This window comes from Osmerus eperlanus, chromosome 12, assembly GCF_963692335.1.
Source record: "Osmerus eperlanus chromosome 12, fOsmEpe2.1, whole genome shotgun sequence".
NCBI classification, from domain to species: domain Eukaryota; kingdom Metazoa; phylum Chordata; class Actinopteri; order Osmeriformes; family Osmeridae; genus Osmerus; species Osmerus eperlanus.
This window is the reverse complement of record NC_085029.1, coordinates 12,663,078-12,678,790: the sequence shown is the minus strand read 5'-3', so window position 1 is coordinate 12,678,790 and position 15,713 is coordinate 12,663,078. Positions and strand designations below refer to the sequence as shown.

General features: G+C 44.3%; 3 protein-coding genes across 4 annotated transcripts in view; 1 reads left to right on the top strand and 2 right to left on the bottom strand.

The window, feature by feature from the left end:
* Positions 1–1,237, top strand: part of fmn2b (formin 2b) — a 45,471-nt gene extending 44,234 nt beyond the window's left edge. The window contains exon 22 of the mRNA XM_062475380.1: positions 118–1,237. Coding sequence (XP_062331364.1) covers positions 118–144 — 27 coding nt within the window. The 3' untranslated portion in view covers positions 145–1,237. The remainder of the gene's footprint in view (positions 1–117) is intronic.
* rgs7b (regulator of G protein signaling 7b) overlaps positions 1–15,713 on the bottom strand; it is a 183,524-nt gene that overhangs the window by 159,794 nt on the left and 8,017 nt on the right. The window contains exons 10-14 of one of the 2 annotated variants that reach the window (XR_009931780.1): positions 15,349–15,474; positions 14,565–14,751; positions 14,345–14,434; positions 13,330–13,366; positions 12,903–13,130 (exon numbers count right to left, since the gene is read on the bottom strand). Coding sequence is in view for 1 of the 2 variants with exons in the window: in XM_062474342.1 (XP_062330326.1) it covers positions 13,346–13,366; positions 14,345–14,434; positions 14,565–14,751; positions 15,349–15,474 (424 nt within the window). In the remaining variant the exon portion in view is untranslated. Of the gene's footprint in view, positions 1–12,196; positions 13,131–13,329; positions 13,367–14,344; positions 14,435–14,564; positions 14,752–15,348; positions 15,475–15,713 lie in introns of those variants that run through there. The other variant, XM_062474342.1, reaches the window with a different exon arrangement.
* Positions 446–10,361, bottom strand: grem2b (gremlin 2, DAN family BMP antagonist b). The gene is made up of 2 exons (XM_062474343.1): positions 9,910–10,361; positions 446–2,736 (listed from the first exon to the last, which is right to left on the bottom strand). The coding sequence occupies exon 2, from the start codon at positions 2,734–2,736 to the stop codon at positions 2,236–2,238; it is 501 nt and encodes a 166-aa protein (XP_062330327.1). The 5' UTR covers positions 9,910–10,361; the 3' UTR covers positions 446–2,235.

Genomic DNA, 15,713 nt, shown 5'->3' with positions numbered 1-15,713 from the left:
TCGCACGTCTCTCAATGAGATGTGCGAGGTGATGTGTCTCTCTGTCTCTCCTTGTCTCATATTCCTCTAGCGGCAGGGAAACAGTTTGTAGCCTAAACTTATGTTGTGTTTCTCCAGAAAGCCAAGCTGGGTATGAAGATCTGATGGATTGGCTGGTGGAGCACAGTGGAGACAGGAGGATGAGGAAGAGACTAAGCCCAATCGGACTGCATGGACCAGCAGGTGAACTGTACAAGAACAGTAATACCTGTCTGGCTGTCTGCCTGCTTGACTTCTGAGGTACTGCTCCATTATCTTAACGTGCTCTTTCTCCATACCCACACCCAACAAGGAGTCCTGTGATTTGTCCAAATAATGTCAAGACAACAGGAACCTGTTATCAGATATATGGATGTATAAGACACAGGATAGTGACCAGCAAACAGTGGAGTGTATGACAACGGTGTCAGGTCCTTCAACAGTATTATTTTTTTAATAATCTTGCATTCAAAACACAATTTAAGTTACATCAGTTCAATCTCAATGTTGTTCAAATCCTACTTGATTACAATTTTTAAAACAAAGGTGTTTTAAAAAATGAATTAAAATAAAAAAGTCTGTGTCCAGGTAAATAAGGATCCAGCTCGTCTGAGTTGGTTTTGAGTCAACAAAACCTCTGAATGTGGACATACGATCTCTGAGCTCAGCTAAATTACGGCAGTCAACTGCTTTCTGGAGCTTTCCGTAACTGTACGGGCACATCTGCTCTAAAGTACAAAATCTTTGGCAACGTACATCTGTGTCATCCAAAGTATGAGAAAGAAAATGCCTAACCTCTGTAAATGTATAACTGACTCACTTATTTAAGATGAAATGCTCATTTTGAATCTTAAGTTTGTTTGTGAGAGTTGGGTGGGGAAGGTTATTACATTTCTTTGGACACTAACATTGTAAGAAAGTATTCAGAGGAATGTTTAATTTTGCATTTAAATTACAACACTTGACTTGGTTGCAAAAATATATATTTAAAAATGCTATTCGATGATTTTATCAATGTAAAGTAGTATTCAATTGTGTAACATTCTTTTGTTAATGTTGTGTTCTGTGCCCAGCATGTCAATCACTTAACAATCCTGGATTTGTTTGAGGTTTGAATCCTCCATGTGCAATAAGTGTTTGTATAAACCAGATCTTTTGTTTTGGTTCGGGAGGAGTGTAATTTATGTAAAATAAAAGGATGAATAAATTCAGCATTGTATTTGGTTTCATGTTTTTTGATCTCATTTTAATAGATTGCAGTTTCTGAACAGTGTAGTGGCAAAACATCTGACAAACTTTACTCACCTTTGAGTACTACCAGTTACTCAAAGGCAAAAAATTAACACAGTTAATAGATTTAGTGTATAATTTATTCATATTTCTAGATATATAAATTATTTTATTGTACCATTTGATATAATCTCTATAATGTGCTGTCTAGTAATAATGTTTATTTATTTATACAGAGCAATATAGTGCTATTTGGAACTGCAATAAGGTATTCAACACAGTTATGAAAGATCCACTCTGGTGTGGCAAGACTTCACTCAGTCAGCAACTCCTCCTTCTTCAGACGGAGCTCTGAGTGGCGTACTGACCCAGTCTCTCCTATCTGGATATCTAACTCTCAAGACCCCCCCCACACACACTCCAGTCACAGTTCAGAGGGGCATGGAGAGGGTGGATAGCAGATCATACTCTGTTAGTCTGTGATGCTCACACGAAATACTCAGATACCCAGAACCAGGTGAACTACAGGAGTTCATATTCAGGGGTCAATCATACGGCCTTCAATCTGCTGTGGAATGTCTTTCATAGAGTCTGTCTCAGAAGTTGATGCGAATCTTGGCCTCTTCAATGTCTCTTTTTGTTGGGAGAGGTCTGATGTTCCTTGTCCTTAAAACGGTCCTGTTCTGATATTGTTTTTTTGGCACTGTGTATGTGTAATTGTAAAGAAAGTCATAAACATCAAACTTGGTGTTTTCACCCTCATACACTCAGGGTGTACGGACAAGTGTCTTTGTGAGAGGACTCGGGCTCCTCAGAAGATCTCTTGGGGAGGAAGAGTGTTCGGAGACCCAGAAACCCGAGCGTGGCAGTGTAGGCTGGTCGAGGGTATATAAAGGTTGCCTAATACACAGCAGGTTCCCCACGTCTGCAGTCCACACTCCCACCGTTGCAGTCCACACTCCAGGTGGCCCTCGGCCTCAGACCTGGTCACTGCTTGCCGACGTCGCCCACGCTGACGGATATGCAGCGGCACTGCTTCACCCGCTGGATCTTGCGGTGGCGGAAGGGCGGCTGGAGGTCGGGGCAGTCCAGCTCCACGGTGAGCGTGGTGAACTTGTGTGGCCGGCAGAAGGCGCAGGACTGGAAGGACTCTGCCTCCTTCTTGACGTGCCGGGGGATGTAGAAGGAGTTGCACTGTCCGTAGCAGAAGCGGTTGATGACGGTCCGGCTCACGCAGCTCTCCTCGCTCACCGTCTGCCGGAGGGGCTGCGTCTTGCACCAGTCACTCTTCAAGTATTTCCTCTCCGTGATGACCAGTGCTTCCTGGCTGGAGGCCAACACTTCCTGTTTGCGTGTGCGGCGGTCAGAGGTGTTGCCGTTTCCCTTAAAAGGAGAAGGGATGGAGCCCTGGGGGCGGGTCTTCCTGGATTCCCCCACAGCGAATAGAACACCAGCCAGCATGACTGACAGCACCACTTTCCAATACATCTTTTGAAAAAGGAAAGACAAATAAGAACAACATTAGAGCGGAGGTAAACGGGTATAAAGCTGAACTACTAATGACACTGCTATCTAATACACACTGTACAACACATTGACACTGTGAATTGATACACACTGTAGTAGTAGAGAATGGACATGCTGTCAGCCTCTTTTGACTGAAAAACAGAATTTATCAATACAGTTTCCATTGTCATCAGCTCCCAGCCCCCCCCCCCCCCTCCCCTGTGTACTGTCTGATCCTCAACAGGTCTTAGCTCTAACGTAAACATGGTGTTGTGAGACCACAGGGCAGTCCAAGGGTCTAATCTTCCTACAGGACTAGCTGTCACTAATCTCTAATTGAGCTCTAATCTGGGGAATATAAGATTATAAACTCCCTTCAAGAACAAGGAGAGAATGTACATTATCTAATGCTGCTGCTTGGCCTAGGAGACCTTAGCTAGTTATTAGTGTTGGATCTTTAGCTGTGTCTTAGCTTAGTATTACACTGATTCCTGCCAAGTTCTCAGTCAGCCTGACTGCAGTGTTCATGCTACAGGGAAACTACAGTAACGTAACCGAATGATGTAAAAACTTATAATTAACTTTTAAATAATTACACATTTTTAGTGGTGTCTCATCAGTCACATTTCACAGATGGCCTATCAAAGTTTTTAAAAAGCGATAATCATTATGATCTTACTCTCCACCATCCACTCTCATCATCATTAGAACTAGTTTATCTTGTGGAGGAAATGGACACTTGGTGTAATATGTCTGCTTTACTGCGCCTGTCCTCCTTCACCGTCATCTGGACATACAAAAGCCTGCCTTGTTTCAGCCCTGGGGACTGGACTTCTCTCCTCTCTCCGCCTGTGTTTAAATCCGCCCTGTCTGAAAGCACAGCTAATCACTGTGATGTATGTCCGCTGTGATCTGAAGGGCTAGGACCTAGAGTGGTGGCCGAACCTCAACTGTCTCTCTCTTCTGAAGCCTCGGCGTCTCTGTTTATTTTCTCATCAGGGAAACGGGAAATTAATTTGTCGGCTCGAAAGACTAAATTGCCTTAATTGAGCCATTAAATCTATTTGCTTTTTTGTCAGATAGAAAACAGGTTAATGTAAACATTATTAATAATCAAAGGCTGATGGTGTAAGGATGGTGGGAGCTGGACTGGCCTTCCTGTATGACCGATGCTGGCTCTGTTTTGTCTGCCTGACAGCCATATAAACACATTCAGCCAAACCGTATGAATATCATCTGCAAATCATTGTAGAAGCTGTGGATTGTGGGTATCTCAGCTTGTATGTAGACTGTTAGAAAACTGATTACCACACAGAGCCTAGTTTTTTGGGGGAGTTTTTGTAACTAATTTGATTTCTCTTTTTCTTTTTTTCTCTTTATTTATTTTGTTCTTTTTTTCGCTCTCCCCTCCCTCTCCCTCCCTGATTGGCTGAATAGGGTTAACCATGACCCTCCAAACTTTCCCTCCACTTTCACGTCGTTCCCTTTAGGACAGGAAGAGGCAGTTTAAGCCTCATTTGTCCCTTTGTTCCTCTCCAGGATGAATGAATATTTAGGAAAATATGCTTCACAGGGAATTCTGTCTGTCTACCTGTCAGTCAGTCAAACGGATGTCTTTAGAACGTATTTGGCAGATGTTGAGATGGACATTAATCTGCCAGTAGCTTTGACAATCTCCATTTCTCCAATGATGGAAGCCATTACTGACAGACCTCTTTAAGCCGTTTCGTCCAGTTGGCAGTTCACTGTCAATGTTCCTCTAACTTTTAATGTTTTTATTTTTCTAGTTTATTGTACACTTTTTCTAGTTTATTGTACACTTAAAAATGTAACACTTTGACAGGTAGTTGTTTCCATTGTAAATTAATTCTGATATCCTATAAATCTTTCATGGAACACTTTTGTCCCAAACTCCATCATACATTTTCTGTTAGGACAGTTTTCTGTGGATGTGAATATGAAGTCAGCAGGGTTCATCAGAACCTCTTGGTCTGCTCAGAACATGATTTATGAGATCCAGAGGTGGTGCCACTGCCTGACAGAACCTTCCTAGCCTGTGGTCCCACTCCAACTCATAAATCTCACTCTAAAACTCATTTTGAGTTTCTGAATAATGATTGTGGATGGAGCCACAATGGGTGGAAAAGGCTGAGTCTAACCCGGTCTAACCCGAGAGTGTTTAGCTTCTGTCAGAAAGTGAAGGGGGAGGAAGAGTGGAGGGGTGGGTTGGGTGGCGGTAGAAAAGCCATTTGTGTGATGGGTCATTAAGGGAAAGAGAAAATATGCAACTCCACATCAATGTCTGTAAAGCAACTTTCTAAGTTTACTTTTAGTCTGAAAAAACTAGTATTGAAACTAATGAAGTCCTAGAGCAAGTGATGAGAAAGACTCTGGCAGAGAGACAGAGACCAGCTGCAGGGGCACGACCTCCAGATCAGTAGAACTGTGCCCCTCTTCACCTCTGCCCTGATTGGACCGATGTGATGATGGCTGAACCCTGACCCTTAGTGTGACCCCCCCCCTCCCACACACACACACACATATTTGAGGCCCCTAGCAGAATTACAATTCTAGCCTTACTTTTATGGAACTTTCCCTCTCTTTCTCACTATGGTGCCTCCCTTGCCAGCCTATTAGCTATTAAAACAGCGTTTCGGTGCGTTTAGGGGAACATGCTAAATGTGGCTACAGAAGGAGAAACAGCCCAGGGCTATTTAGACATGGACTAGCAGGCCCACAATGTCTACAGTCACACACACCTACCACCCCTGTTTCCCCTCCATTGCCATAACTACCTCCAGCTGAGGGAGGCACACACACACACACACAAGAACACACATATGCAAAATCACTTCTCTAGCTTGTGAAGAACAGCAAGATTAGGAGAGCAGAGCTATTATCATTGGGATATGAGTATGTTCATGGGCAGCGGTTGGTACCATTCCGCTTACTTCTACATGGTCTATCAGAATGAGAGATTACTGTGTGATTTCACTGGTCGGATAACGAGGAGACCTTGCAGGAGCAGCGCAGCCCAAACCCACCGGGGGAATCTCATGTCCCAGCCAGCCTGGCCCAAGGTGCCTCCACCGGGGCCTGACCTTTCAGACTTATTTTTCCCTGGGTAAACCAGCAGCATGGAAAGGCAAACACTGCCACCCTAGCACCCTGCCACCCACCTTGTGTCCGGACCTCCCTGGTTTGGCTTCATGCCCCTCAATCACTCCACCACTCTGATACATTATTACTCAGCCATCCCAGCCACTCTCTTTGTCTCCCCTGCATTCCCGTGCCCCCCTGCCTCCCCTTGCTTCTCCCGACCTCTGCTGCCTTCCCCGGCCTCTTCCTGCTTTCCCCTGCCTCACCTGCCTGTCGCTGCCTCTCCCTGTCTGATTCCCCTGCCTTTCTGTTCCTCCCCTGCCTCCCCTACCTCGCTCCTCTCCCTAACGACCCCCTAGCTCACTGTCTAGTGGTTGGAAGGCTAGGTTGTCTGTCAGTACAGAATCACTGTACAAACAACGTAACCTGAACGTGCCAAGAACAATCTTTGTTTCAATGTACTAAGGGGGTTGTGGATTTACAGAGGCTGTAGGAGAACTCGGTCCAGGGCTTTTACATCCAAGCTGAGAACCCGCTGATCTTAGTGAACCAGCCTTGGGGATGAAATGCAGGAGAGCATGCAGGGGGGTAGATGGATGGTGTCCTGGGGTCCAAGGAGGTAAATCCTGGTTCTGTTTCCCAGGCTGGCAGGCAGAGAGGCGCCTGGTCAGATAGAACTGAGCTGGAGATGGAGGAGGTAGATTACAGCCCTGACACAAACATGCTTCCTGCCCCCTTCCGGAGCCGCATCCTCTCCACTCTCCTTCTCCTGTCCTCCCACTTCTCCCTTCGCTTCCCTCTACCACCCCGTCTGTCTCTCTTACTCTCTGTCTTCAACCTCCTCCTCCGTTCTTCCTCTTCTCTGCTAACCGTTGTCTTCCCTGCTGTCTTCCTCCCCCTCTTCTCTCTCCCACAGACCTCTGCACCAGAGATGGGAAGTAATGATGTACAAAAACTTTGTTACTGTACTTAAGTAGATTTTTCTGGTATCAGTACTTGTCAGCGTCAAAAAGGATTCCTGACAAATGCGCAGCGTTTCTATAGTGTATTTTTGTATTAATGTATTAATTTGATGTGAGGTCCAGTTACCAGCACGACACTAAAACAGGTAGTAGTAACGCCTACTTTTTACTTAAGTAGCCTAAAAATCAGAGCCCATACTTCTTTACTTTAACTTGAGTGAAAAAGTGTAGTCAGTACTTCAACTTTTACCAGAGTGTTTGTAAACATGAGTATCTGTACTTCTACTTGAGTGAAGGATGTGTGTACTTTTGCCATCTCAGCTCTGCACCCCCATGCTCCCCTAGCCCCATGGAGCCTCTCCTCTCCTCAGACCCATCGCGCCCTGCCTGGGCCCGGGCCCGGGCTCGCAGCCAGGGGGATCAGTCATGGATCTGGGGGAGTTAGGCCTCTGTCTGCCACGAAAGCCCTCCGTAGACACCCAGTCCAGCAGGGGAACTCACACAATAAAACAGCGCAATAAATACACACAAAGCCTCATGTAAAACCTTTGGGATTGACAAGGTTACAAAACACTGATCAATCACTACCTTGTAGGAGTTCCTGGCATGGCCCCATAGCTACAGTTACAGTACAAAGGAGAAGCAGTGTGTGTGTGTGTGTGTGTGTGTGTGTGTGTGTGTGTGTGTGTGTGTGTGTGTGTGTGTGTGTGTGTGTGTGTGTGTGTGTGTGTGCGTATGGGTGTGTGTATACTGTATAGACATATTTTGCAGGGATATAGAATCTGTTTCAGAATCAAAGTAAACATAAATGTGTGCTCAAGCAACTTGTTAAATTAACAGATGAAACTGCTGATGTAAATTTGATTCCACAGCTGTATCTCATATCCTGTGTTTTTCTCTAAGATTTTTCTATATCTCTGCGATTTCGGTAGCTTTTATATCATATTGAATCGTTACTCAATAATCCAGTTTATCACCAATTCCTACCTTTGCTCTTCCAAATGTTTTGACATGTCTTGATACCTTGGTACCTTGGACCCCTTGTCTGTCTGCTCCAGACAGGTCTAGACTATTACACAGCAGACAAAGCCAAGATGGAGGACATAAAGATATCAGCCCCTCAGATCTTTAGTCCTACGACAAATCTCTCAGAAGCTCCAAGATAACACTGGGCACTATGTTTCTCTGCTGACAGGAATAGGCCAGGAGGTGGTTTGGAACCACGCACCCGTGGTGACGAGCATCCCTGGCTCAGACCAAAGTGTCTCAAGGAGGGGCCTGAGGGGGTGTTGATGTCGCTGGCTGGGTTTGACTTGCAGGACTAGGGCACACTCAAGCCGGGTGGACAAGATCTGCACGTCTGGACTGAGATCTGACAAAAAGCTTTTATTGTTTGGTGCAGTGGAATTAACTTCTGCTTTTTTGTGTTTTTACAAGACCGTAATTGGATGTTTTCTTCTGAAAAAACTGCCAAGAAATGTAATGAAACACCTTCGGATACAGCATGAGATCTTGACAACTCCAGCTACCCTGTCCAATCCTGCTCGCTTTGGAGTTTGAAAACATTATCTCAGGCCTGGCTCATACAAGCACAAATATTTGAGATACTTGAGTGTATGAGCGTATGTTTGATTTAGCCAACTTGACAAGGAGAGGTGGCCTTTTTTTGACTGTTTTGTTTGTTCCTTTTTGCCTGACAGGCTAAAATCAAGTTCACCTCACGCATTGCATTGGACTCCGATCTACTTTATGAGGTTCTCTAAAGTTAATTCCCAGTCCTGAACTTGGCACCCCCTTAACTGTTTAAGCTTCAATAGTTATGCCACTCTCAATAGGCCTTTAATCACTACCTTAAGAAAACATTACTAACCCAACAAACGCTCCACTGTCTTTCTCTACAGTTCTAACCTCTGATACTAATTTACATACACAGTCACAAACATGTACAGTTTTCTTCACACAATATTTTTATATATTTAGTATTTGAATTACTGACACTTAAAAGCAGAAAGCTCGCTTTTGCACGGAAACCTTGTTGTGACTGTAAGTTATACTGTTAGGCAATGATGATAAGGTCACCTCCGTGGTTGTCACAGAAAAATTATGTTCCCATTTTATCAAAAATAATAAGAGTTATAAACCTAATATTTTGATCCCTGTAAAGCCTCTTTACCAAACAAGCTAACTGTGCAAGGTGGAGCGGTCACCAACTCTGGTATAAATCATTAATCGGATAATTAACACACACACACAAACATACACACATTCACTCAAAACAAACACACTCTCATTACTTCACACAGAGAGAGAGAGAGAGAGAGAGAGAGAGAGAGAGAGAGAGAGAGAGAGAGAGAGAGAGAGAGAGAGAGAGAGAGAGAAAGCTTTACTAGTCGACTAGGTAGTATGAACAAGTTATGTTCGATTATACTTTTACATTCATTTATGTTTGGATTTATATATAGTATCATATTAACTCATCACATCTCGAGTCAAACAACCAATACGGCACAATAAAATCATGAATGAATAACATAATTTTGTTATTAAATTATCATACTTAAAAAGGTAACTGAACAGCATACATCCTAGTCTATTAAGGATGACATTCAATGTCCCTCTACTGATCATCAGCATGACTTGAGTGAACTCATTCAGGCACAAGTTATAATATCCACAAACATATCAAGTAATTTAATTAAAGCCAAAAATATAACTCAACTAGATTAGCCATGGAGCCTAAAATTTAAGGTGATAATATCTGATATAGCTGTCAAAGCACTAAAAATTACTTATAATCACCCAGTAATTTGTTGTAAATGTAAATGTATACAGTGTACAGCTTACTTTTTCCAACATTTAATTGGGGTTCCACAACTCATCTAGACCTTTTGGAATATATCAACTTTAAAACCTTCCTGTTTAGAAATGTTTTGGAGATAAATCCTAAAAGAAATTATAGAGATTATTCATCTCTATAGTTTCCAGGTTCACTCAAACAGATCAAGCACCCTTAAACAGGTGCCCCAATGTGAGCATTATATCTGCTACAGTGTGTGAAGAGAAGTGAATTCTCAGTGTTGAAAGCAGCAATTACCTTTTATCCCAAAGGGTATTAAGATGCTCCCAGCCTCTGTCAGTTTCTCTCTCTCTCTCTCTCTCTCTCTCTCGTTCGTCTCTGCTCTCTCTCTCTCTCTTCCGTGGGGGTGTCAGAGTATTCCAGCGCGGGTCACATTCAGAGCCGGGCTGGGGAGGTCCTGCTGCAGGTAGTGGTGCTGGTTTTGGGCTCAGGTACAGAGGCTGTTCGGATGCCCATGAACAAGAACCCAAAGGTGGGTCCGCGGGTCAGCGTGGCCTGGCACTTTGGAGGCTGGATGGATGTCTTTCACTCTTCTCCGTCTAAGCCTGTATCTGCATCTGTTTCGGTCTGTTGCGTGATGTACTTCTATTTCTATATCTCTGCGTCAGTGTCTGTGTGTTTCTCTCCCTGTGTGCCTGTGTGCTTTTCAGTGCGTCCTGTCTCTGTGTTTGAAGTCTGGCTTCTGGCGGCTTCCCTGCACCCGCATGTGGATGTTATCACCCTCCAGCCTCTCCATTGGTTCCCATCCCCAAACAAATCAGGCCAAGTCTCGCTCGCTAGCTCTCCCTCTCTCTTGGACACATACTCCCTCCCACCCCCCTCCCTCTTCTATTCTGCTCCCCCTCCCCTATGTCTTTCTTCCGTCCTTCACTCTCCCTGTAGAATTGGTACTCAATCCCTTCACACACATACAGGCGCACACACACAAGCCCCCAGACACACAGCAACTTTCTCTGTGGCTTCTGATGTGGTCAGCCTCCAGCTTCATACCCAGCAGAGAAGAGAGGAGAGAGAGGCAGTGGAGAGAGGCAGGGGGGAGAGAGGCAGGGCAGAGAGGCAGAGGAGAGATGGAGGGTGAAGGCAGAAAGAAAGGAAAAAGGGTAAAGTCAGAACAAAGGCTTAGAAAGAAAGTAGGGGAGAAGGAATTATGAGAAGAAGTAAAACCATGGAACTGTGGAATGGAGGGAAAATTCTGGAAGATGGAGAGAAAGATGAGAGTGCTAACCAAGAGAAGGTGGAGTGAGCTGTACTGCAGGCCATTATTGTAATTTCACACATGACGTGTGGCTTAAACCCCCTTTAAAATACTTTTATTGAGCCTATTAAATGCTGGGTTTCCTCCCTGAGTCTGAGCATGGTAAGGCTTTTAGTGTGGCTTTGTGGGCTGGTGTCACTGTGACACCATCAGATACTGAAGTGGCTGACTCCTTTTCTAACTGAGAGCCTCTGGCAGGTACAGTGCCTTCTCCGACTCTGTGAAAACCGTCTCTGTGAAAAACCTCTAAAAACTGGTTTGAAATGGTCTGCTGTTGGATATTTGTTAGGAAATTCATGAATGATTTATTTTTTGATTTTCATACACTTTGTAAAATCATTGTTACATCATTAATATTGCCCCATCTAGTGGCCAAGATGTGAAAAGCAGTGTTGCTGTCCTTCCAAAGTTTCTCCAATAACATGGAGTCAACACATTTCATCCTTCATCCAAAATTTCTTCTTCAGACCTCTTTATTACATTTGGAATATTTTTATTTACAGAGCCCCACCACGCCCCACCCCCTGCTCCTTTTATTGAATTGCACAACCAAGACCAGACGCGTTCTGCAGACACATCCACTTGACAGGACGACAACAGCATTGTTTGGATCTCTGGCACACTTCCAGAGGGCCAAATTAGGAATGACAGAATGAAATGGAAAGAAGAGTCTCTAACATTTCAAATTTGAATGGTGGAGTTGGATCTACTGTTGGTGAATCTGCGTGCTTTTGCTGTTCAATTCTACTGTGTTGGTTTGGTGTGTTCGGGTCAGGTCGTTCTTCAGTGGCATGTGGGTCTGAGCCTCCTCTATGCAGGAGGGACATTCACACTAAGCTAGCTGTAGCGGCTGGGTGTCTCAGCGGTAGAGCATCTGACTGCAGATCAAGAGGTTGTACGTAAAATCCCCCTGTGTACAATGGATATTGCTTTGGATGAAAGCACCTGCTAAGTGAATACTTAAAAAAAAAAGAAGATGAACCTTTAGAAGATGAACGGGCGGCTGTGGCTCAGGGGGTAGAGAGGGTTGTCTGTTAATCGCAAGGTTGGCGGTTCGATCCCCGCCATGTGCCGAAGTATCCTTGAGCAAGACTCTGAACCCCAAGTTGCTCCCGATGGGCAGGCCGGCGCCTTGCATGGTAGCTCGCTGCCGTCGGTATGTGTGATTGAGAGTATGAATGGGTGAATGAGAGGCAAACATTGTAAAGCGCTTTGAGTGCCGCTAAGGTAGAAAAGCGCTATATAAATGCAGTCCATTTACCATTTATCAAATAAAGAGTATCACATTCCTACTATCAGGTCTCTTTAATACAGCGTCATCACACTCTTCAATATAACATGGTAGAAAAATAAATGAATGATAATGTAATAAAGACACTAAGATTCTGTAAGACAAGATATCTCTCCTCTCTAAATGTGGCTTTAGCAGACGGACATGGTGACTGTGCTAACTTCCATAGTGCAATAAAAAGGCAAATCAAAGGTGACAGACCTGGGTCTACTCAGAACTAACTCAACTATTACATACATAAGGTGCTTTTGATTTAGCCTGCCTTGCATGGTGACGTTAAATCAAGCACCTCTAAAATGTTTCAGGTGTCTGTGGTGAGTATTGGACCCAGGTGTGAAGGTGATATAACAGTTTATGTGCATTCTCTAGTGCTCCATACTTAACGCCGTCTATGGTGACAGTGAGCGTGTGCTTCTAGGCAGAAGATTCCTGTTTTGTAGATTGGTACATTTTTTACAGCATGTATTTTACATGTTCAACACACTTTCCCCATTTGACAGACACATACACACACACATGTGCACACATGCACACACAAATCCAGTTGATATGTATAACCTAACAACAGGTGATCAGACAAAATGGCTATCCTTGAAGGCATGGAGTCCCGAAAAGGCCCAAAGTCCAAAATGCCTTTGCACACACACACGCACGCACACGCACACACAGACACACACACACTACGGGGGTCCCAACAGATGGTGATGTAAGTGAGGTGAAATCCTCAGTTGATTTGGACATGCAACATCAGGTCTACCGTCGGTGGTTTATCAGACCACGGCCAACAGCGGACTACAGAAATGTACAAATGAAGATGTGGTCCTCCCTCCTCCTCCCCTGTCCTCTCCCAGAACAACACAGGATCCTAGCATAGTCCCACTACGCCTGTTAGCCTCACCGGAATCCCTTCACCTGACGGATAGGAAGGAAAGAACAGGTAGCTATTTTTCACATACTGTACAGTTTATAGAAGACATCAGCCTAAAGTAAGTTGTCTGTAAACCAGACGAAGGCCCTGCCTGTCCTGCATTCTGATGACAGAAGTCACACATTGAGCAGCACAGTGAGAGAAGGTTGGAATGTGTATGTGCATGTGTACGCTAGTCCTTACCTGGACTTGTGATCCCTCAGAACAAGTTCTTACTTTTCTGTGGAGAAAAATTTAAATATGCTGTGAATGCACACCAACACTGTTGAACCCAGCTCTGAACAAGGCACAGCTTTCTGTATAATTTTAACACAACACACATGAATGCTTGCGCTCTGAAGGAATACATAAAAAAATAAAAAAAACATTGGACCAGAATAAAATCTCAAAACTAAAGAGACTGGATGTAGTATAGTTCATTACAATATGAGTATACTAAATGGGGGTATTCGTGACGAGGGTTGGTGTGTTCTACAGTAGTAGTCCTGGAGGGCGAGGACTGATAAGGTTGCAGGACTGACTGAGTTGGACTCCAGTCCTCTGCAAGCTATGATCAGACACACATCTACAGTTTCTGCTGAAACTCACCATGTCACGAGCCAAATCTCTCAAATGAGGTTCTGCGATCCTCAGTACTTTCCGACTTAAAACAAACACAAGCAAAGCAAACGAAGAAAAGGAAAACAAAGAGAAGGGAACACAAGCAACAGGATGGAGGGAAGGGATGGAGAGATCACACGGATCTACAGGGAGGTTGAAGAAAACAACAGAATCCTCCCAGAAGATACATGAGCAATGAGAAAGAAAGAAGGAACAGATGAAAACTGAAATAAAATAACTCAATCCTCATCTTCTATCTGCAAACATTTGTTTCTCTCTTTTGCTAGGATGCTTTCTTGACATGACCATGGTGTTGCTGAGCTCTCTTCATTAACTATCCACTGAAACCAGCAGGGACTTTGTAAGCGGGCTAATCTTCCATGGCAGACCTCACATGGGCCCCTAGGGGGCGCCGTCACGCCTAGATAAGGATAAACGAGGCACAGTTCTCTGTGTGTGTCCCAGCCATGTGTGTGCGTGTGCTTCAGTCCATTGCGTGTTTGTGCCATCTATGTGTGTGTGTGTTCCAGCCCTGGTGTGTGTGTAAGTATCCCAGCTTGCTGGCCTTTCAGACATCAGTCTCCATCTTCTTCTTTACCTTCTTCTTGGCCTGCAGCAGCTCCTGGTAGGAGCTAGAGCGGATGAAGCGGCTGTACGAGTCACTCTTCATCAGCTTGTAGATGTGCTCCTGCACGCACACACAAAGACACACACAGACACACACACACTGGATGACAACTTCCTACCAGGTTTGGATATTGGTGATTAAATAACACTGTCCAAACTGAACATGAGAGCTAGGACTTTCATCTACAGACCTGCGCGTCCTCAAAGGCATATCGGCCCGGGTCTTTGACGTTCTGGGTGGTTTTGGCATAGCTCTTGGAGTCGACGTTAATGGCACTGGGGGCTCCGGGGGCCAGAAACTCCTGCCAGATCTCCTGGACCCTGGAAGGTACCTCTCTGATTGGACGCTTCTTCAGCTCCTGAACAGCCAACCAAAACCTGCACAGAACACGTATAGAGAAAAACTGTATAAACGCAACAATATGTACTATTTATCATCTTACAGTCTCAGTGCGGAAGTTATATGCGACCTGTCAAGACCACCAGATGGCGCCACAGAATTAATTAAATCGTAACCATGGAGAATTAAAGCCCTTGTTTATGTTCCAGCTCATATTAGTCGATTATTCTCTAGTAATTGTTAATTTCTCCATTTGTTCTCCCTATCGATCTGATTGTTACACTTAATGTTGATCTGCACAGTCTCCCTGGGCAGTTGTTGCTTAATTTTCAATCTGGGGGCAGAAATCAATACAGCCCTCCACATGGAAGGATAAGGACACTGCTTGTGTGTAGAGCATATTAACCACAAGCATAAATCCTAAATGTTGGCATGTGAACAGTTTATAATTTCTACAAAATCAACTCAGTATCAAGTCTCTGGATTTCAGATCTATATGAAGTCTACTTCTGGACCAAGAAATACAATGTTTCTGATGAGATTCTTGTCAATTCCTACCTGTTTAATTTCCAGAAATAAGGATATATTCCAGTTCAACCAGTGTGTGAGTAGAACATCTTAGTTTCAGCACCCACCTAAGGTTCTCTGAGCTAAACTCCGACTCCAGGAACTTGAGGAACTGCTCTCTCCCCACTGGGTCCTTCAGAACCTCGTTGATACCAAAGCCCCATCTCTTCACTCGCTGCTGCCCTGGTTCCTTACTGCACACACACAAACAAACACACACACACACAAACACACACACACACATACACACACACAAAGAGCATATTAAAGCCGAGCAGTCTGATATTTCATCTTAATAAAGGGTAACCTGCTTCCAAAGATCCCCAATCCCAGCTTCAGGGTCAAGACCTGTCGCTGGACAGCTAAACTCTTAGACAGGACACACTCTTCTGTCCGTTTGCTGTAAACTGCTATTACCAGCAGGCAGCTACCA